General features: G+C 45.6%; 1 protein-coding gene across 1 annotated transcript in view; it reads left to right on the top strand.

Moving 5' to 3' along the window:
* The window catches only part of Nup107 (nucleoporin 107), a 43,993-nt gene extending 20,152 nt beyond the window's left edge, over window positions 1-23,841 (top strand). The window contains exons 16-28 of the mRNA XM_021174024.2: window positions 730-875; window positions 985-1,033; window positions 4,817-4,886; window positions 5,191-5,309; window positions 7,013-7,051; window positions 7,512-7,662; window positions 9,635-9,747; window positions 10,405-10,507; window positions 13,159-13,319; window positions 14,521-14,646; window positions 15,151-15,264; window positions 22,934-23,101; window positions 23,487-23,841. Coding sequence (XP_021029683.1) covers window positions 730-875; window positions 985-1,033; window positions 4,817-4,886; window positions 5,191-5,309; window positions 7,013-7,051; window positions 7,512-7,662; window positions 9,635-9,747; window positions 10,405-10,507; window positions 13,159-13,319; window positions 14,521-14,646; window positions 15,151-15,264; window positions 22,934-23,101; window positions 23,487-23,594 — 1,467 coding nt within the window. The 3' untranslated portion in view covers window positions 23,595-23,841. The remainder of the gene's footprint in view (window positions 1-729; window positions 876-984; window positions 1,034-4,816; window positions 4,887-5,190; window positions 5,310-7,012; window positions 7,052-7,511; window positions 7,663-9,634; window positions 9,748-10,404; window positions 10,508-13,158; window positions 13,320-14,520; window positions 14,647-15,150; window positions 15,265-22,933; window positions 23,102-23,486) is intronic.
* The last annotated feature ends 2,462 nt before the right edge of the window (window positions 23,842-26,303 follow it).

The following is a 26,303-nucleotide window of genomic DNA, read 5'->3' as shown; positions in this document are numbered from 1 at the left end:
CAGCAGACTTGAGCTGCTTCCTAAAAGCCTCCAAGCCAGAGCCCGTCAGACAGCAGGACAGTGACAAGAGTGACAGCCTGCTTACTGGGACACTACTCACTTATGTGTGCTTCTCAGGTTTTTGTTTCTGTGTATGGATTTTTGATTGTTAGCTTGCTTCTGCTGTTACTTTGTTGTAGTTTCTTGTTATATCACTCATTCTGGCTCTCACTTGCCTCTTTTTTTTTTATGTTTTTATTTGGGTTTTTGAGAGTAGGGTCTTGCTTTGTAAATCAGGCTGCCCTTGAACTCATGACCCCACCCCCAGCCTCCTCAGTGGTGGGATTGTAGGGGTGCACTTGGCTCTTACATGGAGAATCACAGCACCTATTTCCTGATGACTCCTGTACCCAGAGTCTGCAGAAATGCAGTGTGGAGACTGCATTTGGCCTTAAGCCCACAGACGTGTTCCCCAGAGCCATCGGCTGTCCTGAGGCACGCTCTGATGTTTGAAATACCCTTCGATATTAGAATGCAATGTGACTGTGAACTTGGTATGGAAAAAGTCTTAATCATACAAACTTCTCAAAGTTCTAGTTTGGGAGAAAGCTTACTTGGTAGATATTTCTAAACCCCTCAGTGTCCCCTGTCATCAGAAGATGGCTTTTGAAGTTTGTAGTCAGTGGGTAATTGGTTTCCCTTTCTTTCTTGCTGACTGTATCATGTTTCTCTTTTGGAATGGATGAAAAGCTCCTTCCAGTCTGTGACACGTGGGAAGACACGGTGTGGGCCTACTTCCGGGTGATGGTGGACAGCCTGGTGGAGCAGGAGATTCGGACATCAGTAATGACACAGGATGACAGTGAGGAGCTCCCTCGAGAGTACATGGAAGCCAAGTGAGTGGGGTGCACGGCACGCACGCATGCACGCACGGCGGGAAGTTTGGTTGCACAGCACTCCTCACGTGGTCATCTCTATCCCTTTTTGTTTTTTCCTCTTTTGAAGTTGGACCTTAGAAAAAGTTTTTGAAGAACTTCAAGCCACTGATAAAAAGGTAAGTGTTTTAACAAAGCCTGTTACATGTATGTCACGTGTATGAAGTTAATGTTAGCATAGCCCTGTCCCATGTAGCATATGCAGCTAATGCTACACAGTTGCTCAGTGTAGTTGAAAGGCAGAAAATTCGGAAATCTCCTTTCTCATCTTTTCCTCGCAGCTATCGAAATAAGGGACCTCAAAATTAATATTGATTGGATAGGGCCTGATGGTCGTTGTTGTCCTCCTAGCACCTAGAGGGCTGAGACAGGATCCTTGCCACGATTTCTAGAATGGCTGGGCTATGTAGTGAGACCCTGTCTAAAAACAAAATGAAAAACATTTTTTCCTTTTTTTCTTCTTCAGTAAAAATGTACATATGGACTTATAATGATAAAACAATTTTAATGTATGCCACTAAAGCCTGCATAACTCCTTCCAAACACCTCAACCTCATTTCCCCAGACAGTAAACAAACATACCAACACATACACACTGCATCTTTCTCCATGGCCTTCAAGTCCAAGGAAGCACTGTAGATGCTGAGGTACAGGGTTAGGCTCTGTGGATGCTGAGGTACAGGGTTAGGCTCTGTGGATGCTGAGGTACAGGGTTAGGCTCTGGATGCTGAGGTACAGGGTTAGGCAGGCTCCGTGGATGCTGAGGTACAGGGTTAGGCTCTGTGGATGCTGAGGTACAGGGTTAGGCTCTGTGGATGCTGAGGTACAGGGTTAGGCAGGCTCCGTGGATGCTGAGGTACAGGGTTAGGCAGGCTCCGTGGATGCTGAGGTACAGGGTTAGGCTCTGTGGATGCTGAGGTACAGGGTTAGGCAGGCTCTGTGGATGCTGAGGTACAGGGTTAGGCTTCGTGGATGCTGAGGTACAGGGTTAGGCAGGCTCCGTGGATGCTGAGGTACAGGGTTAGGCTCTGTGGATGCTGAGGTACAGGGTTAGGCAGGCTCTGTGGATGCTGAGGTACAGGGTTAGGCAGGCTCCGTGGATGCTGAGGTACAGGGTTAGGCAGGCTCTGTGGATGCTGAGGTACAGGGTTAGGCAGGCTCCGTGGAAGCTGAGGTACAGGGTTAGGCAGGCTCCGTGGATGCTGAGGTACAGGGTTAGGCTCTGTGGATGCTGAGGTACAGGGTTAGGCGGGCTCTGTGGATGCTGAGGTACAGGGTTAGGCTGATGCTGTGGTACAGGGTTAGGCAGGCTCTGTGGATGCTGAGGTACAGGGTTAGGCTGATGCTGTGGTACAGGGTTAGGCAGGCTCCGTGAAGGCTGAGGTACAGGGTTAGGCAGGCTCCGTGGATGCTGAGGTACAGGGTTAGGCTCTGTGGATGCTGAGGTACAGGGTTAGGCGGGCTCTGTGGATGCTGAGGTACAGGGTTAGGCTGATGCTGTGGTACAGTGTTGAAAAGGTTCAGATCAAGTTTCCATTTAGTGGAAATCTCTCTAAGTTACTTGCTATATTTTAACCAGCTTTTTTGTTTGGCTCTTTTAAGAGATAACTGAATATTCTCACTGAATAGCTCCAACTGCTTGGCACTTACTTGTGAGCCCAGACTGGCCTCGAACTCTTGATAATCCTCCTGCCCCAGAGTCCTAGGTGCTGAAATTTCAGGTGTGCCATCATACCTAGTTTTAATGTCTATTTTATTTTTTATTTTTTAAAGTTTTTTGTTCAGTTAGCGCTCAGGATGGATCTCCTCAGGCTCTCTATGCAGACGTCACTGTTCTTTGTTGTCAGCCATTCTTCCTCTGTCCTCTCCGATAGCTGTGTGGTGTGCTGGAGAGTCAGGTGCGCAAGGGTTTGTTCTGTTTCCCTTTAGAAGGTTTTCATATAGACTCTGGTACCATAAAGAAGGTGTGTATGTGTGCAGATGTGCCAGCTTCCTGCTAGAGCTGTCTCCTAAGGCGAGGTTCTAAACTTGCCGACAGTGTTGTGGGTTAACGAACACTGATGTGCTCTTTGGGTGTGTAGTTAGATTCCTCCGCTCATCAGTTAATGGCATACCGTGAGTGTGCCTTCGAGCTGTCCAATTAAAACTAAACAGAAGAAAGAAAAACATGCACGGCAGGAGAAGCGTCAGATTGCAGTAAGGGACACTGTCACGAGCAGTCCATTAAACTATACACTCGGTCCAGTCCTGAATGGCGTACTTTGCATTTTGCCAGCCCATCAGTGTAGATAGGAAACAGGGCAGAATTTGTTCCCCTGTGTCTATTTGTGAATTTACCTTTAAGAAATTTTGTTTTAGTTTTGTATTTTATGTCAATTGCTGTTTTCCCTGCATGTATGTCTGTGTACCACATTCACGCAGTGCCCATGATGGCGAGAGGAGGACATTAGCTCCCTTGGAATTAAAGTAAATAGTTATTAGCTGCCATCTTTGTGCTGGGAGTCAAACCCAGGTTGTCCAGTAGAGCAGCCATTGCTCTCAACTGCTGATCTGTCTCCACAGCCCCTACTTGTTTATAAATTCTCTGTTCATATCCTGTAACTATTTTCTGATGGGTATTATTATTACTATATGAATATACTTTGTACAGTACAGAAATTACTGTATTTTTTTTCTGCCAAGGGTTTATGACTGCTGTATAAATTTTTTTTTTTCGAAAGTATGAGTAGGGAAAATCAAGTCAGGAATAGAAGTAACTGTCTCAGGGTAGGGACCGTGACACACAGCAGAGTATACATCTGACAGGCGTAACCTTTGGTTTCACTGGAAACGGTGATAATGTAAGAGAAATGGTCCAGGCAGAAAACAGTCAGAGCCTTAACTATGCCATTAATTGAATTAAATGCCAGATAGAACAAATGTTTTGAATATACAAAAACAAAATAAACATTAAAAGGCAATTGACTACTAAGAAAATATATTTGGCACAAAAACTTTTTTTTTTTTTACCTATTTTTAAGAAAAGCATGGCAGCTGGGCGTGGTGGCACACGCCTTTAATCCCAGCACTTGGGAGGCAGAGGCAGGCAGATTTCTGAGTTCAAGGCCAGCCTGGTCTACAGAGTGAGTTCCAGGACAGGCAGAGCTATGCAGAGAAACCCTGTATCAAAAAATCTAAAAAAAGAAAAGAGAAGAGAAGAGGAGAAGAGAAGAGGAAAGAAAGGAAATAGAAAAGAGAAAAAAGAAAAGCATGCCAGTTACCTAGTTCACTCTTCTGTGTCTGGTGACTGCTGTGTTTTGTTACTCTTAGTGACAGTGACGGGTGTAAAGAAAAGAACCTCTAAACGACTTTGCATAGCGCTGCTTGTCGTTTATTTTGTCTAAGACCTGCGGATCCTTCCATTCTAGTTTGCCATTCTAGGTATGCCAAGATAAACAGGAATAAAATGTAAAGAGTAGCAAGTTTGGGCCCACAAGTGGCCCAGTCTGGGCGCACTCCGGCCTGAGCCTGGCCGCTGAGTTCCTCTCTAGGACCTACATGGTATTTGGACACAGTGGACTCCCACAAGTTGTCCTCTGACCTCCAGTGGCACTGTGGCATGTATGCCTATACACAAATGCATGCACACACACGGGATAAATAAGTGTGTGTTTTAAAAAGATAATAAGTGGAATTACACACCCTAAGATTAGATTGTTTTATGTGAGATATTGCTCAGTTCTGGATTTGTGTGCCATGAATATATATCCTAAAGGCATAGTCCTTCCCTTTCTTTTTTGATCTTTCTAAAGCCTTTCCTTTCTAGCTTTGGACATATATCCCATTAAAAGTTAACATTAGCACTGAGTACATCCTTCAGGACGAACGCAGAAGACTTATGGCAATGTAAAACTCTTTTTCAGAGAGTTCTGGAGGAGAATCAAGAACATTACCATATAGTTCAGAAATTCCTTATCCTGGGAGACATTGATGGTAAGGTACAGGTTTATTTTACTTCGCCGGAGTTCTTCATTTGTCTCTTTGAAGTAGCCATTCTTGAAGTGGTACATAAGACTCTCTAGTCCTCCACTGACATCCACCCCTCACGTGTAACCACGTTTACTTGTTACTGTGAGGCCAAATCTGAGTTGAACCCTTTTTTGTGTTGGCGCATGTCCTGTGGTGGGAGTTGGCAGTGTGACTCTCAGACACCATAGGCGAGCTGGGACGCCCTTGGTGGCACTTTTCTCCCCTGATTGTTTCTCACTACCAAACCTTTGCTCTGATGGCTTTGTAGGTTTGATGGATGAATTTAGCAAATGGCTGTCCAAGAGCGGAAGCAGTCTGCCCGGACACCTGCTCCGCTTCATGACACACCTCATTCTGTTTCTCCGCACCCTAGGCCTCCAGACCAAGGTGGGTACAGTAAGTAAAGGTGGGCAGCTTTACCTGCCTCCCTCCTGCTTGCAGTCCAGCACCTGCCAGCAGCTGCCGGGACCCGCCCTGGCCTGCAGAGGCACTGCGGAGGCCCCACAGCATTGGACGAAGTGCAAAGACTGCGGGTCTCTGGTCTTATAGCGCTCTCTTCCTGTTGGGGCAGGGTGCGGCAGGAGACTGACTTCTGGGAACTCATTATTCTGTGGCTAAAAGCCAGGCTCTGTAATAGTGCAGGAAAAGGCATATTAGTAGGGCTGGAGAGATGGCTCAGTGGGTAAAAACACTGGGTGCTCTTCCAGGGGTCCTGAGTTCAATTCCCAGCAACCACATGGTGGCTCACAACCATTTGTAATAGGATTCAATGCCGCCTTCTGTTGTGTCTGAAGAGAGCAACAGTGTACTCACATATATAAAATAAATAAATCTTTAAAAAAGAAGAAAGAGAAGAAAAGGCATATTAGCCACAGGAAGCAATCCTGGGAGGAAGTCTCTCGGGCCCTGGCCTCTCAGAGCTCACCCATAGAATCCATGCAGAACAGTGGGCCATCTCCAGAAAACTCCCTTGTGTGCCTCAGCATTTTCTAGATGGCGTCTGACGTCAGCATCATCTCATTTGTTCACCTATTTTGGTAACTCACTGGGAGTGATTTGTAGATTCTAGTCTATGGCCAGAGAATGCTGCTGCTTGCCCAAATTTAAAGAAATTAGTCCTCCTTGGTATCCAGCTAAGCTAATGGAACCAAAATAAATCCCGTGTGAGAATTAAATAGTTTCTCTTTCCTTTCTGTGTTTCTTTTTTGTTTGTTTGTTTTGTTTTGTTTTGTCTTGTCGAGACAGGGTTTCTCTGTGTAGCCCTGGCTGTCCTGGAACTCACTCTGTAGACCAGGCTGGCCTCGAACTCAGAAATCCGCCTGCCTCTGCCTCCCAAGTGCTGGGATTAAAGGCCTGTGCCACCACTGCCCGGGGTGTTTCTTTTTTCTAAATGTTTGATAACATTGTAGCAGACATGCACACAGAGCACAGTGAAAAGCTACAGCTTTAGACTTGAGGACCTTGACCTTAGATCCTTGCTAGGTAACTGCTAGCTGTGTAATCCTGGGCATATAAGAACTTCCTTCCCGCCGGGCTTGGTGGCGCACACCTTTAATCCCAGCACTTGGGAAGCAGAGGCAGGCGGATTTCTGAGTTCGAGGCCAGCCTGGTCTACAAAGTGAGTTCCAGGACAGCCAGAGCTACACAGAGAAACCCTGTCTCGAAAAACCACACACACACACACACACACAAAAAAGAACTTCCTTTCCCCATAAAACAAGCAGGATCTACCCACAAGGAGACATGCTGAGAGACCATTGACCTCTTAGCGGGTGAAGAATGTTTGCCACCGAGCCTCACAGCTTGTTCAGTGGCTGGAACCTGCATAATGGATGGAGAGAGCTTGACCCCACAGGTTGCATACACAGTACTCAGGTGTTTATAAAGAGCCGCTGGCTGGTTGGTTGGTTGCGTGACATGAACTGCAGCAGAGCACGAGCTTCATAGCAGTTAGCCTGGGTGGTTACCACTCAGTGTAAGCAGTACAGTTCTTCATGCGCTTACAAGTAAAACTTGTATTAGAAATTGTATTATTATTGTACCTATAAGTGGTGAAGTTAGTAACTGGATTGTGTATTTTTTCTATGAAGGAAGAAGTTTCCATTGAAGTTCTAAAGACATATATACAGGTAAGCTTTTAGAATCTACAACTTGATTTTTTTTAATGAAAAAAATCAAAATGTACTGTTTTTTTAACATGTATTTTTATTTTATAAGTATTATGCCTACATGTGTGTATGAACAGTTTGTTTGTGTATGCTCACAAGAGAACACTGGAGTAATGACCGATTGTGGACCATCATGTGGGTACTGGGGGCCAGTCCTGGGTCCTGGGTCCTTTCAAAGGGCAACAAGTGCTCCCAACCTCAGTCTCTCTCCAGCCCCAATGATGCTGTTTTAATACTGTGGACTCTGGAAGCCACTGGACTCCATAGAGATCTGTGAATCTTTCTAAATACATTTCTAGAAAAGTATTATGATCTGAAGCACATATCTGAGTCTTTCCTAAATATATATGCAGTTCGGAAGCACAGTTTTCTCAAAACACTGCTAATTTATTTGATGTACTGTGATTTTTGTGTTCCGTAGCTGTTAATAAGTGAGAAGCACACAAGCCTCATAGCGTTCTATACCTGTCATCTGCCTCAAGACCTCGCCGTGGCCCAGTATGCCTTATTTTTGGAAGGTGTTACGGAATTTGAGCAGCGGCACCAGTGCCTAGAGCTGGCTAAGGAAGCAGGTAAGTAATTAAGAATTTTAGCTATAAAAAAAGAAAAAGAAAAAGAATTTTAGCTATATATGCAAGCAAGATTTTGCTAAAGGGATCCTGATATAGCTGTCTCGTATGAGTCTATGCCAGTGCCTGACAAATACAGAAGTGGATGCTCACAGTCATCTATTAGATGGAACACAGGGCCCCCAAAGGAGAAGCTAGAGAAAGCACCCAAGGAGCTGAAGGGGTCTGCAACCCTATAGGTGGGACAACAGTATGAACTAACCAGTACCCCCAGAGCTCGTGTCTCTAGCTGCATATGTAGCAGAAAATGGCCTAGTCGGCCATCATTGGGAAGAGAGGCCCCTTTATCTTGCAAACTTTATATGCCTCAGTACAGGGGAACGCCAGGGCCAAGAAGTGGGAGTGGGTGGGTAGGGGAGCAGGGCAGGGGGGTGGTATAGGGAAATTTTGGGATAGCACTTGAAATGTAAATGAAGAAAATATCTAATAAAAAAAAGAATAAAAAAATGAATTTTAGCTATTATTTCCTTTTATGTGTATATTACATAAAATAATGAGTTTTGCTATATTGTTTTTCAAATGAATACTTATAGGTACTTTTATCATATTTATCCCCTATATCTATTCCCATGAAAAGGTTACATTTGTGCCTTAAAGAAAGGGAAGGAGAATCTGCTCAGGCATAGCTGCGCACGCCACAGCGTGGTGTGAAGGTCAGGGTGGCCTCTGACGTTGGTCCCATCTTCCACTGAGCTTTGAAGTGGGGTCTCTGTTGTTTCCTGCGCCTGGGACATGCTGGCTGGCCCGGGGGCTTCTGGGGATTCTCCTCCCTCTGCCTCCATCTCCCCACAGAAGTTGTGTTCCACACCCAGGCTACAGCATCCAGCTTTTCAGTCCATCACATTGGAAATTTGAACTCGGGTCCTCTCGATTATGCGACACAGGCTCTACCCGCTTAGCTATCTTCTCGGTTCCCCGGTTGGCCTTTGTGGGCAGGCTTTCACTTTGGGTTTGGCATATTTGTCTTATAGTAAGTCTTATCTGAGGGGGAAAACAGGAGTAAAAATCTCAGTGAAATTCTTTTAGAAAATGAAAATAACTTTTACAGCTGGGCGTGGTGGCGCACGCCTTTAATCCCAGCACTCAGGAGGCAGAGGCAGGTGGATTTCTGAGTTCGAGGCCAGCCTGGTCTACAGAGTGAGTTCCAGGACAGCCAGGGCTGCACAGAGAAACCTTGTCTCGAAAAACAAAAAAGAAAAAAGAAAAAAGAAAAAAACTTTTTTACTTGTGTAAATATTTTGCTTACATTTTTGCTTTTGTTTTTTAGAGAGAAGGTCTTACTCTATAGCCTAAGTTGGCCTGGAACTGGCCCGGGCTAGCCTCAGGTTCAGTGGTCCTTCCTCACCTACCCTGGAACTGGCCCGGGCTAGCCTCAGGCTCAGTGGTCCTTCCTCACCTACCCTGGAACTGGCCCGGGCTAGCCTCAGGCTCAGTGGTCCTTCCTCACCTACCAAGTGCTAGGATTATAGGCAGGATCATCGCACCCAGTCTAGAATGTTCTTAAATTATGATATTTTCTGTCGTGTTTTTTAAATATATATTACATTTAAAATAAATTTTTAGCAGTACACATGTTCAAGTTCCATGGTCCACATGTGGAGATCAGAAAATAGCCCACAGCAGTAATGGGTCCTGATGACCACGTGGGTCCTGGGAATTGAACTCCAGTCACCTGACTTAGTGGCAAGCCACGTCACTTGCTGAGCCATCTCACTGGCACTGTGTAATATATATTGTTTTAGGGCTGGGGACATAGCTCAGTGGCAGAATACTTATCCAACATCTATAAAGCTTGGTTCAATCATCAGTGCCAAAAATATGAAAAAGAATCACTCCAAATTTACTAACTATTGTAGCTGTTCAAAGAGTATTCGCATTAATAACTACTCTGTTTTTACTATTCCAAATCCCTTAGACTTGGATGTTGCGACGATAACGAAAACTGTAGTTGAGAATATTTGCAAGAAAGATAATGGTGAATTTAGTCACCATGACCTGGCTCCATCCCTAGACACTGGCACTACTGAGGTAATGTGACGAGGGGAATGAGAGTTTAATGAAACGCATGAGTCTGTCGTCTTGTTCCTTATGAACGTCTTCCCTTTTACACTGCCTTCTGTCTGCCTTTTTATAGAACATAAGGCCTTTACATGTTTGTAATGTGTTTATGTGCGTTTGTGTGTTACATGCATATATGTCTGTGCACTTTATGCATGGTTGGTACCCAAGGAGGCCAGAGAGGGCACTGGATCCCTTGGAACTAGAGTTACAGACAGTTGTGAGTCACCGTGTGGATTCTGGGAATCAAACCCGTGACCTCTGGAAGAGCAGCCAGTGCTCCTAACTACTGAGCCATCTCTCCACCCTCAATGTCTTTTAAATGACAAAAAGTGGCAACAGTTTTAGGTTCTGTTACGGAAGGCTTCAAGTGTGGCTCTATGCTGGAGTGCTTGCCGAGTGTTTCCTGCATCCCAGAGCAGATGAGTTAGGTTGGTGGGACAAACAGTCACTAGTTACAGATTCACAGCACAGTGAGGTTTTCTGTCGTTCAGTAGAGAACTGCTGAGTAGAGCAGACTGAGGCGTCTCATAACTGCCTATAGTGTGGGGAACGGTTTCCATTAGAGTGCGTCATGAGATCCACTCATTTGAAGAGAAAGGGATTTTGTGGTCTTTCACTGACTAGGAGGACCGCCTGAAGATTGATGTGATCGACTGGCTCGTGTTTGACCCGGCACAGAGAGCGGAAGCCCTGAGGCAAGGCAACGCCATCATGAGGAAGTTCTTAGGTGGGTCCTCTCACAGCTTCTGATCTGATCCTCACGCGCCAAACTTTTGTTTTTGCAGAACTTTTCACTTATGTGAATGAATGGAAGGTAGGAAGTTGGTAAGAACTGTAAGCTCCCCTCAGGACCAGCTGATCTTGGGCAGTCAGTTGCCTCCCCCTGTGCTCTATCTGATCCATCGATCCACAGAGAAACCGTCTGAGTTGACTTTAGAATGGTCATCTGTTCCTTCAATGACTATTTACTGGGACGGAGGAGATGGCTCACAATTAAGAGAGTTTGCTGCTCTTATACAGGAACCAAGTTCAGTTCCCAGCACCCACACAGCAGCTTACAACTCCAGTTCCAGGGGATCTTCTGGCCCCTGTGAGGACCAGGTACATACCTGGTGCGCATACAAACATGCAGGCAGAACACTCGTACACACTGATAGAAAATAACTGAGTAAACACTGAACAGGCTGATGATAATTACGGGCGTGTGCTGAGCGTCCCCAGTATGTTCAGTCCGTGAGATTCAAGTCCAGGTTTGACCTCCATCCATCACAGTGGCGGGTGCTTGTTCTTCATTTACATACTGTTTTGAGTTGGGGAGTGTGCGTGTGCTATGGGAGTTCAGAGAACAGCTTACTTACATATCCTTAGCCCGGCTTACAGCTTCTCTGTCCTCCAGGTTGGCCCCAGTGATGATTACTGGGATTTGGGCTTTGCAGTGAGTACCTTTACCAACTGACACATCCCCTCAGCTAGCTCCTCGACTTACAGAGCACAGGTCGCCTTGGTCTCAAGTCAATAAGTCTTTTTTTTTTTTTAATGATTTTATTTTATGTGTACGAGTCTTTGCCTGCATGCTTTGTTGAAACTGCAGTTACAGACAGTTGTGAGCTGCCCTGTGGGTGCTGAGAATTGAAGCTGGATCCTTTAGAGAAGCAGCCAGGGCTCCCAGCCGCTGAGCCACTTCACAGCCCCAAGTCAGTAGTTCTTTAGCAAAACCTGCTATGTATATGTCCAGACAGAAACAGGTACCAAGGGACCACACTGCATGCGCAGGTAAAAGGCCGAGAGACCCCAGGCAAAAGGGTATTGCATTGGACTTCAGGTGCTAGCACAGACTCCTGAGCAAGCTCTGCAGGAGTCCTAGCCACATACACTTTATAATGGTTTCCTTGTGCCATTCACCGTTTCAGAGGGAATCTCCTTTATGAACAATTAAGGAGTCCATTCTTTAGTAATGCCCTAACATAAAGCTTCACAAAGCTTCATCTTATAAACAATGACACCAAATTTGGTGACAACCTAGAAACAGGAACTGAGAGAACAAATGTAATCCTTCAGAGACCAAGAAGCATTTACATAGCTCGGCTCTTATAAGCAGCCCCTGTTCCCTAGGCGGGGCTTCCTGACCTGTAGTACAGTAGAGAAATGGAGCTGGGGCCAGAGAGCGTGCTGCAGCCTCTGCTCCTGACCTTGGGTACAGTGTGACTGTTGGGAGGGTTTGCTGCCTTGACTTTCTGTTGTTGTGTGGATTGTAACCTGGAGCTGAGCTAAAGGAGACCCTGTCTTCCCTTTGTCGCTTTTTATCACAGAGCAGAGATGATGAAGTTAGGACACTCGGACTTGGTTTGCAATCTGAGAGTTGCAGGCCCTGGTTTACACTCACTGTAAAACGGTTCCTTCAGCCAAGAAAGCCTTCAAGTTTGGCACAGATAACTTCTGAGAGACCACAGTTCATGTGCTTCTCCAAACACAGTTAGTTACCAGGTAGACTTGAACTTAAGTTGTGTAGCTCAGAAGCTGTTTGACTGGATCTATAAGCAGAATAAAATTTGCTCTGATTCTGTTCCTAAAAGATGTTCTAGGAAAGTTCTGGCTTTGTCATGTCACAAGCTCAGCCTTGAGAAGACACAGGCCGTGTGTCTGTGAGAAGACGCAGTTTCTAGTCAGTTGCCTGCCATAGCCAGCTTCTCAGACAGAATGCCACCTCCTCCCTACTCCTTTCTGTTTTTGATGTTTCCTCCAAAGGGGAGAGAACCAGTTTCTCTGTCAGGCTTTGTGTTATGAAACCAAACTTATTTAATAGTAAGTTTGAGTTTCCATTATAGTAATGGCAAATTATTACAAATTATAAAACTATAGTGTTATAAATGATAGCATTAGCTCTCAGCCTATAATTTCTTTCATGAAGACATAAAGCAAAAAATGACTGCTTTTGTGTCCCTGTCACACTGAGTTAGGAAAGAGCCAGCCCATTAAGTAGAAAGATCGCCAGGACGTTTGAAGAGGTCGCTGAACTGAAATAGAATTAGTGATTTGATGCTGTAAGAAGCAGCCAGAGAGCCAGGCGTGGTGGCGCATGCCTTTAATCCCAGCACTTGGGAGGCAGAGGCAGAGGCAGGTGGATTTCTGAGTTTGAGGCCAGCCTGGTCTACAGAGTGAGTTCCAGGACAGCCAGGGCTACACAGAGAAACCCTGTCTCGAAAAAAACCAAAAAAAAAAAAAACAGCAGCCAGAGCAGAAGACTAGGTGTGGAGGTGCACACCTTTAATCCCAGCACTAGGGAGAGTTCAAGTCCAACCAGGACTCTGTAGAGAGACCCTAGAACAAACAGAAACCAACCAGTATGCAGAAGTTTATATATATTGAATTTTTTCACAGCATTAAAGAAACATGAAGCTGCAAAAGAAGTGTTTGTGAAAATTCCTCAGGATTCCATCGCAGAGATCTATAATCAGTGGGAGGAGCAAGGCATGGAGAGCCCTCTTCCTGCCGAGGATGATAACGCCATCCGAGAGCATTTGTGTATCAGAGCCTATCTGGTGAGCCTGAAAAGAAACCAGTCTTTGTGATGTTCCTGAGCCTCTCTTGAAGTGAATTCTAGAGTTTTTTATTTTTAGTTGTGTAGCAGTGTATATGTCTGCAAGTGTGTCTGTGAACATGAGTGCAGGCCAGAGGCATCCAGTCCCCTGGAGCTGGACTCAGACAGTTGTGAGCTGCTTGACATGGGTGCTGGGAACCGAACTCAGGACCTCAGGAAGTGCGGCAAGTGCTTTAAACCGCTGAGCCATCTCCCTTGGGAGCCCTTGGGAGTTGGAACTTTTTCCAGAGGTGGTGATAGACCCAGCTGAGGTCCCCTTTAAAGTCAGTGCTGCCTCACTCATGGGGGTGATGGCATGGCATGGCCATGGCCTTGTTGTCATTGTCGTGAATGTGTCGATCGCTGACCATATGAAATGGTGTGTGCCACCTGCAGCCACTTTTTTGTTTGTTTGTTTAAATGATTTATTTATTTTATGTATATAAGTTCACCATTGCTTTCTTCAGACACACCAGAAGAGGGCATTGGATCCCATTACAGATGGTTGTGAGCCACCATGTGATTGCTGGGAATTGAACTCAGGACCTCTGGAAGAGCAGACAGTGCTCTTAACCGCTGAGCCATCTCTCCAGCCCATGCAGCTACTTTCTTACAACTGTGTCCATGTCAACCACAGTGCTTTTGGTTTTGTCAGAGACTTACAAAGGCAAGGTGCTCTATATGTATTAGAGTAAAAGTAATGGCATTCGCAGTCAAAGTTCACTCAGCACATTCGTGACTGCTGGGGACCAAGTAGACAGGCCAAGTTTGAGGACAGAGTCTGTCTTTGGCTATAAAAGCCAATATGCTAATCAAGAAGAGAAGAGAACACACAGGCCTCAGAGTGACTGGAGTCAGGACCCATGAATGCCATGTTGATGCTGAGAACAACACAAGATACTTTGCCGACATTTGTCACTGTGTAGAACATTTGCTTATTCGTGATTTTTGAGGGAGAATTATTTCTAAGATCTACAACTTTTGAGCAATAAAAGTGAAAGCATTCTATAATCTCCAACATCCGACAGGAGAATTGCCACAAATCTGAGGCTAGTCTGGGCTTCATGGTGAGTTCCAGACCAGCGTGGTCTAGAGAATAACCCTGTCTGAGAAAAGCAAAATGTAAAATCATGATTTTCGTCTTGTTTCACTTTACATTTTAGGAAGCCCATGAAACCTTCAACGAATGGTTTAAACATATGAATTCGGCTCCACAGAAACCTACATTACTATCTCAAGCAACTTTTACAGAGAAAGTGGCTTATGAACACAGAGAAAAGAAATACGAGGTAAGTTAAATGTGAGTCTGAGATGAGCCTGTTTAATCTTTAGTGTGTGTGTGTGTAGGTCGGTTTTGAGCTTTTATGTTCTGATTGGGATGAGATATCCATGTTACACATCCTGCTTTGAATCGTGCTGGCTTTTCCGTGGCTGACTTATGTTGAGAAATGCTGCTGGGCATGGTGGCTCATGTCTCCAGAGTCAGGCTGATCTCTGTGAGTTCAAGGCCAGCCTGTTCTATATCCCGAATCCCAGGCCAGCCAGAGCTACATCTGTGAGACCCTGACTCAGAAAACCAGAATAAGAGAAAGCAAGCAAGCAAGCTTTTAGACAATAGTAGGCATTTACAAAATAAACATGTTAGCATTCCTTTTATCTCCTCTTTGTTAATAGTTTTTCTTTATATATATGGTTGGCTGAGTCAGCGCATAAGAATGATGGTTTGTCTATATTCTAAACATGTGTCATGTATTGATTTGGTTCGTTATGTCTGGCTTGTGTTTGTTCTGCAGATGGATCATAATATTTGGAAAGGACATTTGGATGCCCTAACTGCCGATGTGAAGGAGAAAATGTACAACGTCTTGTTGTTCGTTGATGGAGGATGGATGGTGGATGTCAGAGAGGTGAGCTGTGTGTTTCGTTTATTGCTTTCAAAATATTAACAAGCCACTGTGATGGTTCAGCTAGCAAGGGCATTTGCCACCAAACCTGGCAGCATGAGGTCAAGTCCTAAGGTTCAAGTGGAGGAGAGAACCGACTTCTGCAAATGTCCTCTGCCCTCCACGGCAGACCCACGTACGGGTGCCAGCACAAGTGTGTGTAAGCTGCACACACAAATAAGCTTCTTACGTGTGTTATTATTAGCTACTTTATGTGTATAAATGGTCTGCCTACATGTATGTCTGGTGCCCACGGAGGCAGAAAAGAGGATTGGATCCCTACAAGTAGAGTTAGAAACGGTTATGGGCAGCCATGTGAGTGCTGGGAAACCAACTCGGCCTTTGGAAGGGCAGGAAATATTTGTGACCACTGAGCTATCTCTCCAGTCCCCTTTTTTAATAAAGTAATAAACCAACAACAGCAAGAAAGATCCCTTCTAGTGTTCCTTTTCTAAATAAGAACATCTGCATGGTGGTTGTGAGCCACCATGTAGGTGCTAGGAATTGAACTCGGGACCTCTGGAAGAGCAGTCAGTGTTCTTAACTGCTGAGCCATCTCTCCAGCCCTAAGTATTTCATTCTTTAGTAAACTATTCATATTCAGTATGTTCACAGTTAACTAAAGTCTAATTTTAAAATTTCTAGACTATTAGAATAATGGTATTATTTATTCATTCAGTCACCTCGTTTTTGAGTTAGGGTCTTATTATATAGTACAAGCAGGTCTTGAACTCACCATGTGCCAGACTGCCCTGACTTGAAATCCTTCTGACTGCTGGTTTACAAATAAATGCCACCTAACCCAAGTCTTAAGTATTTTTTTAAATTTTTATTAGATATACTTATTTTATTGTATACAAACACTTGCCTACACATTTGTATATGTACCACATATGTGCATAGTCTCTGCAGAGGTCAGAAGGGGAACAGATCTTGTGGAACTAGACTGAGGGATCATTGTCAGCCACCATGTGGGTGCTTAGAACTGAACCCAGATCCTCTGCAGGAGCAGCAAGTGCTGTTATCCACTGAGCCCTCTCTAGCCGCCCTAGCCTACATCCTTACTAGTGTATATTTAACTTGACTTAGAAACAGCTCGGTCTGGCACCGTAAGGCACTGTAAGCTGTGGTACCCTCTCCTCAGCTGCCCATGAACACATCTCAGCACATCCTTCTTAAATACAGGCTTCCACTTCTGAATTAAGAGTGGGCTGTAGAAGTATTAAATGGCATAAACCAGGGGTGACGGCACATGCCTGAAACCCCAGCATTTGGGGGACCGAGACAGGAGGCTCAGGAGTCAGGGCCTCAGCTGTCCCTTTTCCTCCAAGAGATGTAAACGTCAGAAGGAAATCACAGTTGAGTTATATTTCAAGTTCAGATGAGGAGATCACTTGGGCTGTGGTAGCACATTGGCAGCACAAGCTTGGCGTGCATGGGACCCTGGGTTGGACCCACAGCACATCAGTAAAGGAGAGGCAAGGTTGCTTCTGTCTGGAAAGGATCTGGACAGGACGCCTGGGAGTCTTGAGCAAATAGCAGAACTGCTGAGTGGGGAGGGGAGACACAGACAGCCGTGGGGTCCAGAGCTCAGTGGGGGAAGTGCTGGGGCCCAGGCTGTGGCTTCCCCATTGTCTCTCTGCTCTGCCTCTCATCTCCTCTTGTTACAGTTTGCCATTTCGTTAACTGTATGAGAAAATGATACATTCTCCTCACTCATCCCTCCTCTCATCCTGATCCTTCTTGCTCACTGCAATCCCCATTGTCAGGTTGCTGTGTTCCCTTAGACCCCAGGACTATCTGCAGATACTGCATCCCCGTCTCGTTTCAGGGAAACTGAGTACTTCCTCTTCTGCCTTTGCTCTAACCGTATCTAGTGTGCGCCCAAAAACCTGAGAAGAGACAGCTTCGGAGAGGATGGGCTTGCTTGGGCTTGCAGCTTTTGACAGCAGGATGAGAGGCAGCTGGTGTGTCTGCAGTTAGGAAGGAAGTGTGGTCAGGCTATAGCTCTCACCCACCCTCTTATGCTTCAGCAAGCCTCCACTTCCTATATTCTGAGGTTCCAGAGCATTCCTCAGCAGGTCTCCCCGCTGGGGACCAATACTGAAACACACGGAACCTAAGGGGATGTTTCACACTCAAACTGCAAGGCCTGACTGTGCGATGGGACAGAATGGTTACTCGGTTGCTCCTGCAGACTGATCCCTAAAGAGAACTAGGAATCCTGCCTGTGGGGCAGCTGCTACGTCGTTCTCAACATTGCTCTGTTCCGCAGGTCATGTGCACCGGCGGCTTTTCCTCTGCTACCCTCCACAGCATATCTATTGCCTTCTCTTTAATAAATTACTACATTTTTCTACCTCTTTAGCTTCGCTTTTCTGACAAGAAGTGAATATTAACAGGGCCTACGGCCTCTGAGTGCTGCTGCTGATAACTGTTTAGAGTCCACTTCTGGGCTCTTTTGGGTTTTGTTTGTGGTACTGGGGATTGAACACAGGACGTACACATGCTAGGCAAGCACAAGCCACAGGACTATTCCAGAGTCCACTGCTCCATCTTGTTTTGTTTTGTTTGTTTTTTGAGTCAGGGTTTCTCTGTGCAGCCCTGGCTGTTCTAGAACTCTTTCTGTAGACCAGGCTGGCCTCAAACTCAGAGATCCACCTGCCTCTGCCTCCCGAGTGTTAGAATTAAAGGTGTGCAGGCGCCACCACCAACTGGTCAGAGTCAACTTCTTAATTCTAAAGTTAATAATAAAACTTCTCAGCACAATTCTACATGTTCAGTGGGTTCCTTAGGCCACACCTTTCTCTTCTGATTCATGCTGGAGCTAGGGAAGTAAAATGTAAATGCTGCAAATACCAAAGTCTGAGGATCATACTTATATGAAAATATTTTTATTTTAATAATTAATTTTAGACTAGATAATAAAAGCCATAAAATAGTCCAGAATCTCAAGAGCTGTAAAGCAAGGAATGATCAAGTATTTTACAAATCCTGAGGGGTGGCTCAGCTGTTAAAGGCATTGCCCTTCCAGAAGATCCGATCCTGGACCTCCACACTCATGTCGGGCGGGGCAGCCACCTGCAGCTCCAGCTCCGGGGATCTGGCTCCCTTTGTATCTTCCTCAGGCAGCAGTACACATGAGGGGCACACACACACAAAAGTACATCTTTAAAAATATAAATAAATAAAAATTATCTAGTCTTCTTTACTTCCTCAGAACTAATCCAAAAGGAAATGGTTCGGAGGTCAAGCAGTAAATGTACTCAGTTTAGTGCACGGCTCTTAGATATTAGGAAGCTTGGAGGACTCCTGTTGGCACATTAGTGACGGACGGAGGCGTTAGACAGCTGCACCCTTCCCTCACACAGGCAGATTCCATGTCATGTGCACACGATGACGTCAGCTCTACCACCGGCTTGGCCAGCTGTCCTTGTGTGCTATCCACATCCCTGGCATGAGACGCTGGCATGATTCCACCACAGTAACTTCAAAGTAACCTTGAGTGACCTTGTCCCTCTTGGGCTGAGCTGTGAGATGAGATTAAGGAGCCTACTGCTGCTTAGAGGCGGAATGCGCCAGAGGCACTGTGCACAGGGAAAGACTGTCTTCCATGTAGGAGTCCCCAAGCTGAATAATAAGGTCTTACGGTGTTTATATTACATGTTAGCTCTGCCTCTGAAGTTAGTGCCTTATCTTAAGAAAACAGAAGTGTTTTCATTGTAAAGTTATGCATTTAACCTTGGTCTTCTGCATTTATACCTCAGCACAGTATTAGCAGGTAACAGGCAGTCGTCCTTCCTTGAGGAAGCCTTGCCTGGGTAGGCTGTCACTGCTAGAATCAGCGTCTGCCCTGCAGAAATGCTTCTAATGTAGTTGAACAGCCTCAACACGGAAAGAGAACTCTTCTTCCCCGCCCCAGCTCCCGAGTCTGTGCAGCCAAGTCAGGCCATGATACCACAACCCTCTTGCCCCCTCTGCCTTTGGGGTGGGGCTGTGTCAGCCATTACACTGTGCCTGTCTTATATTCATTTATGAGGCTTCTCAAAGGAGCAGCTACTGTTAGCTTGCTCACTTGTTGCTGCTGCTGTTCAGTTCCACCCTGCACTGGGAGCTCTGCTAAAGGTCTCCGTCCTAAGGGTCTTCCCCTGCTGCTAGAGATTAAGCGGTAGTAGGAGCTCTCCAGACCGAGGTAGTTCCCAGCGCTTCCTTAAAAACAATTATTTGTGTGTGTGTCCCTGTTTCTGATGTGCTGTGTGCGTTTGAGTGCAGTTGTCTGTGGAGGTGAGGCAAGGGGAGAGCATCAGATTCCTGGGGCTGGAGTGCTCAGGAGCCCCCATGGTATGAGCCCCCATGGCAGGTTCTCTCTAACAACAGTATGTGCTCTCTGCCTCTAAGCCATCGCTCTGACTCCTCCCTTCTTGTTTTACAGATTATTTTCGGAAGTTTAATGTGTTTGGATACCTTTTAAAAATGATTTTGATGAGCCGGGTGTGGTGGCGCACACCTTTAATCCCAGCGCTCAGGAGGCAGAGGCGGGCGGATTTCTGAGTTGGAGGCCAGCCTGGTCTACAAAGTGAGTTCCAGGACAGTTAGGGAGACACAGAGAAACCCTGTCTCGGAAAAAAAAAAAAAAAAAAAAGATTTTGATGACTTTGGTTTTCTAACTTGTTATAAGAAAATACAATGGGCATAAAAAGGCTACTGGGGTTTTTTTTCTTCTGCATTTTACTGTCCAGATAATTAATTTGTTAGAAAGATTCCATTCTGGGCTGGAGAGATGGCTCAGCATTTAAGAGCACTGACTGCTCTTCCAAAGGTCCTGAGTTCAAACCCCAGCAACCATATGGTGGCTCACAACCATCCGTAATGAGATCTGACGCCCTCTTCTGGAGTGTCTGAAGACAGCTACAGTGTACTTACATATAATAAATAAAATTTAAGAAAGACAGACAGCCGGGCGTGGTGGCACATGCCTTTAATCCCAGCACTTGGGAGGCAGAGGCAGGCGGATTTCTGAGTTCGAGGCCAGCCTGGTCTACAGAGTGAGTTCCAGGACAGTCAGGGCTACACAGAGAAACCCTGTCTCAAAAAAACAAAAAAGGAAGGAAGGAAGGAAGATTCCATTCATATTTGGAGACACTGTTTTTGCTGTAGCAAAGTGTCTTCAGATTTCTGGATCTGTGTGTGTATGTGTGTCTTCCTCCTCCTCCTCCTCCTCTTCTTCATCTTCTTATTCCCTCCCTTCCCCCTTCCTCCCCACCCACTTCTGAGGAAAGGTTTCCCTGTATTTCTGGCTGTTCTAGAACTCACTCTGTAGATTAGGCTGGCCTCTGACTCAGAAATCCATCTCCCTCTGCCTCCAGATCGCTGGAACTAAAGGTGTTCGCCACCAGTCCCTGCTAAAATTAGTTTCTGTGTTTAGTCTCCTGTGCTCATGTGTATGAATGTGTTGCCAGCATGTATGCCTGTGCACTGTGTGCATGCAGTGCTCAGTGGAGGCCAAAAGAGAGCATCAGATCCCCTGGCACTGGAGTTAAAGTTGTTAGCTACCCTGTGAGTATTGGGAATCGAACCAGGGTCCTCTGGAAGAGCCTCCAGTGCTCCTAACAGCTAAAGCATGGTCTCTCTTCTCTTTTTTTTTTTTGGGGGGGGGGGGGGTTCGAGACAGGGTTTCTCTGTATAGCCCTGGCCGTCCTGGAACTCATTTTATAGACCAGGCTTATCCCGTCCTGCGGGATTCAGTTATTCGTGGGTGTAAGGGGAACCGCAAACCTGGAAGAAAATGGGAGGAAGGGGAAGAAAAGCCAAAGACCAAGCAAAGAGTTGTCAAGGTCTCCGTTTATTATGATGAGGTGCCTTATTTTAAAACATACATAGCAGGGGAATAGGGAGGGATCGAGGGGGAATTTTACAAAGAACAAAGAAGCGGGCATCTGCTGACATGAGGGCGGAAGTCAGGCGCCAGGCAGCGGGCACTCTGCATCTTATCTGCGGAACATAGATCCTCCTTAACAGCCTTGGGGTGTCAGGCCGGGCTCAGGCGTAACTCATGTCCTTGTATGTCATAGGAGTTCAGGAAGAGATAGGGAAGAGGGGACTATAATTCAGTTTTTACAGCCTCAGGTGCCAGGAAGAGAACAGGGAGGAGGGAGTGATAACCAGCTCCTGTCAGGGTGGGAGATTGTGAAGGGCTCGATTTCTCACGGGATGGTTTCTGACACAGGCTGGCCTTGAACTCAGAAATCCGCCTGCCTCTTCCTCCCGAGTGCTGGGATTAAAGGCGTGCGCCACCACACCTGGCGGTCTCTCTTCTCTTAACCATCATTCAAGTCCACACAGTTTTTAATTTTTCTGTTTTTTTTTTTTTTAACTGTAAAAAGAAAATTCTCCTAGAAGCTTACAAATTCTTAAACAGCCATCCCTGCTTGACCCTCCTTGCTGGCCTGATTATGGTCTCAGATAATAGACACTTCTGGTGATTTTTGTCTGTTTTTACTTTTACGATTCTAGATGCACTGGGAATACCCTTGGCAGCATCGTATTTCATACTGTCTCCTCTGACATAGTCTCTTCATCTTTATGGCTTTGGCCCTAAAATTTTACTTAAAAACAAAACAAAACAAACAAAAAAAAACCCTCTAGTTTGATAGACCAGCTAATATGATTGGCCCTAGTAGCTATGCTATGGCGAGGTTGGGGCAATGGCTCAGTCAATGATGCCTTTCAAGCTCCAGGACCTAGGTCTGATGCCCAGACGCTCTCCTTCCAGTGCTAGCTCTGAGGGGGACAGGACAGGCAGCAGGAGCCCAGCGCTTGTCGCAAGGCAGTCAGGCCAGCCTCACTGGTGCTGGTGAGCTCCAGAGCAAAGAGTGGCCTGTCTCAACTGAGACCAACGACGCTGTGCCTGGGGGTGACACCCAAGGTGATTCTCTGCTACTTGTGCGCACGTGTGCACCATACACAGATGTACCCACTCACTGGCTTACAAACACGTACCCAGACACTTTAAAATATAGGCAAGATTTGGAAAGGGAAATTTAGTGTTTTCCTGTTCTGGTTTTGACTACATGGTCACCCCTCAGCGTGCCTGGGGCATTGATTCTAGGACCTCATGGAGACGAAACGGTTCCCTTTCATCACATCAGAGGGGCTGTGTGGTGGTCTCATATGTCCCTCGCACATCCTGGGCTGTAAGCGTCTCTCAGATCACAGACACCTACTTTAGTACACATGCTATCTAAACAGTTGTCATACTGGATTGCTTAGCTAATAGTAATAATGAGAAGTATGCATGTCTACCGTAGATGCAGCTTTACCCCACCCCACCCCCCCATGTTTCTCACTTGTCCTCGGCTAAGTCTGTTGATTCCCAGCTTGACTCACTTGTTGGTTTTGTTAGATTTTTTTTTTTTTTTTTTTAATGTTTCTGAGGCAGGGTCTTTCTAGCAGCCAAGCACACTGTACAGACTGGCCTTGCCCTGACCCTGCACTTGTTCTCCTGCCGGGGCTCCCTGAGTGCTGCGGTTTGGGATGGCAGGTGCCAGCCGCCACACTGGCTGTAGTCGACATCTCTGTTTGTAAGGTGTGTAGCGTAAAGTTGTTCAGATGGTGACTGGATGCCTGTCTGTAGGACGCCGAGGACGACCCTGAGCGGACTCATCAGATGGTTTTACTGAGAAAGCTCTGTCTCCCCATGCTGTGCTTCCTGCTTCACACCATACTACACAGCACCGGACAGTACCAGGAGTGCCTGCAGCTGGCCGACATGGTGTCCTCTGAGCGCCACAAGCTCTATCTGGTGAGTCTGTGACCACTTGGAGTTCCAACTTTTACCTGCTCCATTTGCTTGCATGATAATATTTGTGAATACCTGTTTACATTTTTTATTTCTTGCATTTTCTAAAAATAATGATCCTGCTTCAGTGTACTGTTTTTCAAAATTGTCTGCACATAGGAGCATAAGTGAGTAGCCTGTGTCTGCACATAGGAGCATAAGTGAGTAGCCTGTGTCTGCACATAGGAGTATAAGTGAGTGAGTAGCCTGCCATGAGCTAGTGTGAGGTCTCTGAGCCACATAGATAGATCTTCAAGGAAACTTCTTAAGATTGACTAGGTCTTTTTAGAAGTTGATGTTCTCATCTTTAATTTTTTTTTTTTTTTTCCTTTTCCTTTTGAACTGTTAGGTGTTTTCTAAGGAAGAACTAAGGAAACTGCTGCAGAAGTTAAGGGAGTCCTCTCTAATGCTCCTAGACCAGGGACTCGACCCGCTTGGCTATGAAATTCAGTCATAACTCACCATTCTCTGATGCCCATGACAGGAGGATGCTTGCTTGCTTGGTTGAGTTGCTTGGTTGGTTGGTTTTGGTCAAATATACATATTTGTAATTATTGGTTTGTTGGTTTGTTTGTTTGCTTGTTTGTTTTTCCTTTGGCATTCTTGGGGAAAATGTAAAATTTGGGCATTTGGATTTTGTATTATATCAGTATTTCCTTATGTATTTTTAAATAAATTATACAAAATAAATTTTTTGTTCTATAGATATGAGTTTTCTCTTATGTAATAGAATAAGGAAGTAAAATATGTTTCCTATAGTCATAAATTCCTGACATATCAAAATTTAAAAAGAGTAGAGAGCCGGGCGGTGGTGGCGCACGCCTTTAATCCCAGCACTCGGGAGGCAGAGGCAGGCGGATTTCTGAGTTCGAGGCCAGCCTGGTCTACAAAGTGAGTTCCAGGACAGCCAGGGCTATGCAGAGAAACCCTGTCTCGAAAAACCAAAAAAAAAAAAAAAAGAGTAGAGAATAAAGAAGAGATTCATTTTTCTATCTAGGTAATTTCTCATTTGTCATAAAATTTGGTATTTTTCTGAATATTAAATTCAAGGCGAATCTAGCAAGAGTGTTTTAAGATAGAGCTGGAGCGATAGTGTGGCAGGTCCGAGCACTGCATCAGGGTCCATTTCCCAGCACACAGCTGGTTCACAACCATCTGGATTCCAGTTTCAATGATCCAAGGCCCTCTTTTGGCTTCTGGGCACCAGGCACACACAGGATGAACAGGCATACATTCAGGCAAAACATCCACCGAAAAATAAAAATCTGCCTAGCACCCACATGGGCGGCAAATCCTGTCACTTACAACCCTGTGTGCAGAGCGGATCTGAGCCCTCTGGCAAGACCTCCTGCACTAACGTGGACGCACGGAACACACATGTGGTGTGTAAATCTTTTATCCTAGCTTTCTAGGTTATGTATTAGCGTAGCTGAATGAATATTAGTTTTCTTAGGTGTGATCACTGGAGTTCTGTCAGTGTAGGGAACGACACCCCCTTGTCCTTAGGAGTTACAAGTTACAACCCAAGATAGGGTTCAAAGTCATAAAAATCTGCATTTTATGTTGAAATAGTTTAGCTTTAACATTAAAGTCTACACAAATGAAGTAATGTGGTAAAACAGGAACAGTCTAACTGACGGAGGATTGATTTTAATACTAATCTTTACGTCCCATTATATTTCTTTTTTTTTTTTCCCAAGATAAAAGCATTACATAGTGTTCAAAAAACTAGCAGAACTGAGTATGCATGTAGGTAATAGAGGAACTCTGAAAAAAAAAAGGAACTCTGGTTCCGACTTTATCCCAGACAAGCCACTAGGGATGGATGGTATGCCTTCATGTCAGATCGAATGCAGTCAGGTGAGGGCATTTACCTAACGTGTCAAAGCGGGAGGAGCTGAGAGGAAAACATAATTTGTTATCTCAGCCCAAGTCCATAATCTTAAACACAGACTCAACTAAGAAGGGTAAACTTCTCTCTCTTCTTCAATCCCTCTCTCTCCCTCTCTTTTTCTTCCCCCTCTCCCCTCCCCCTTTGAGGCAGGGTCTGACCATGCAGCCCTGGCCGTCCTGGAACTCATGGAACTCTTTTGAACTGGCAGAGATCCACAGGCCTCTGCCCTCCCACTCCTGGGACTGGGACTGAAACTGTACTCCACCACACCTAGCAAGAACACTTCCCAGGCTCTTACTGAGGGAGCAGGGGAGGGTGACAATGGAACTGTTTCTAGCAAACAGTAAGAGCTGGTGAGCTTTGAAAACAGGGAAGCCGGAAATGGTGGTGCACGCCTTTAATCCCAGCATTTGGGAGGCAGAGGCAGGTGGATTTCTGAGTTCGAGGCCAGCCTGGTCTACAGAGCGAGTTCCAGGACAGCCAGGGCTATACAGAGAAGCCCTGTTCTCGAAAAACCAAAAAAAAAAAAAAGAAAACAGGGAATGTCCTTGGTAAGGCTAAGCAAGCAGTGCCCTAGGGTTTCTCCTGCTGTAGAAACTTGGGGAGCAAAGGGCTTATTTTACCTTATACTTTTAGTTAATATTCCATCACTGAGGGGCAGAAGGGCAGGCACTAAAGCAGAGGCCCTCCAGTAACTGCTTATTGGCAGCTTGCTTCCTAGGGTTTGGTCAGCCTGCTTGATTTAACCCAGAACCATCTACCCAAAGATGGCACTTTCCAGAAAGCTGAGCCCTCCCACATAGAGTAACATTTGAAAAAAATGTCCCACGGGCTCATCTTCTGGCTGACTTGCTGGCAGCAGTTTCTTAATTGTGGGTCTCTCTTCCCAAATTGACTCTAGCTTGTGTCAAGTTGACAAAAAAAAAAAAAAAAAAAAAAAAAAAAACCCAACCAGTACAACAAGCAACAGAGAAAATGGAAAAGCTAATGTTTATAATAAATTCAAGTAACTATAGATGAAATGTACGAATAGTTGAACGTGTGCTGGTCTTATGACAACACAAACTAGAGTAATCTGAAAGGGGGAGCCTCAACTGAAAACATGTCTCCACAGGATCCAGCTGTAAGTCATTTCCTTCAGTGATTTGGGGGAGGGGCCAGCCCATTGTGGGTGGGGCCATCCCTGAGATGGGGGGTAGGGGGGAGTGTCCAGGTGGAGCAAGCCCCAAGCAGCACCCCTCCCTGGCCTCCATCAGCTCCTGCCTCCAGGTT

Source organism: Mus caroli, unplaced genomic scaffold, assembly GCF_978045245.1.
Source record: "Mus caroli unplaced genomic scaffold, Mus_caroli_1 scaffold_9, whole genome shotgun sequence".
Lineage (NCBI taxonomy): Eukaryota > Metazoa > Chordata > Mammalia > Rodentia > Muridae > Mus > Mus caroli.
The sequence above is the reverse complement of the archived record's forward strand: the minus strand, read 5'-3'. Positions and strand labels throughout refer to the sequence as shown.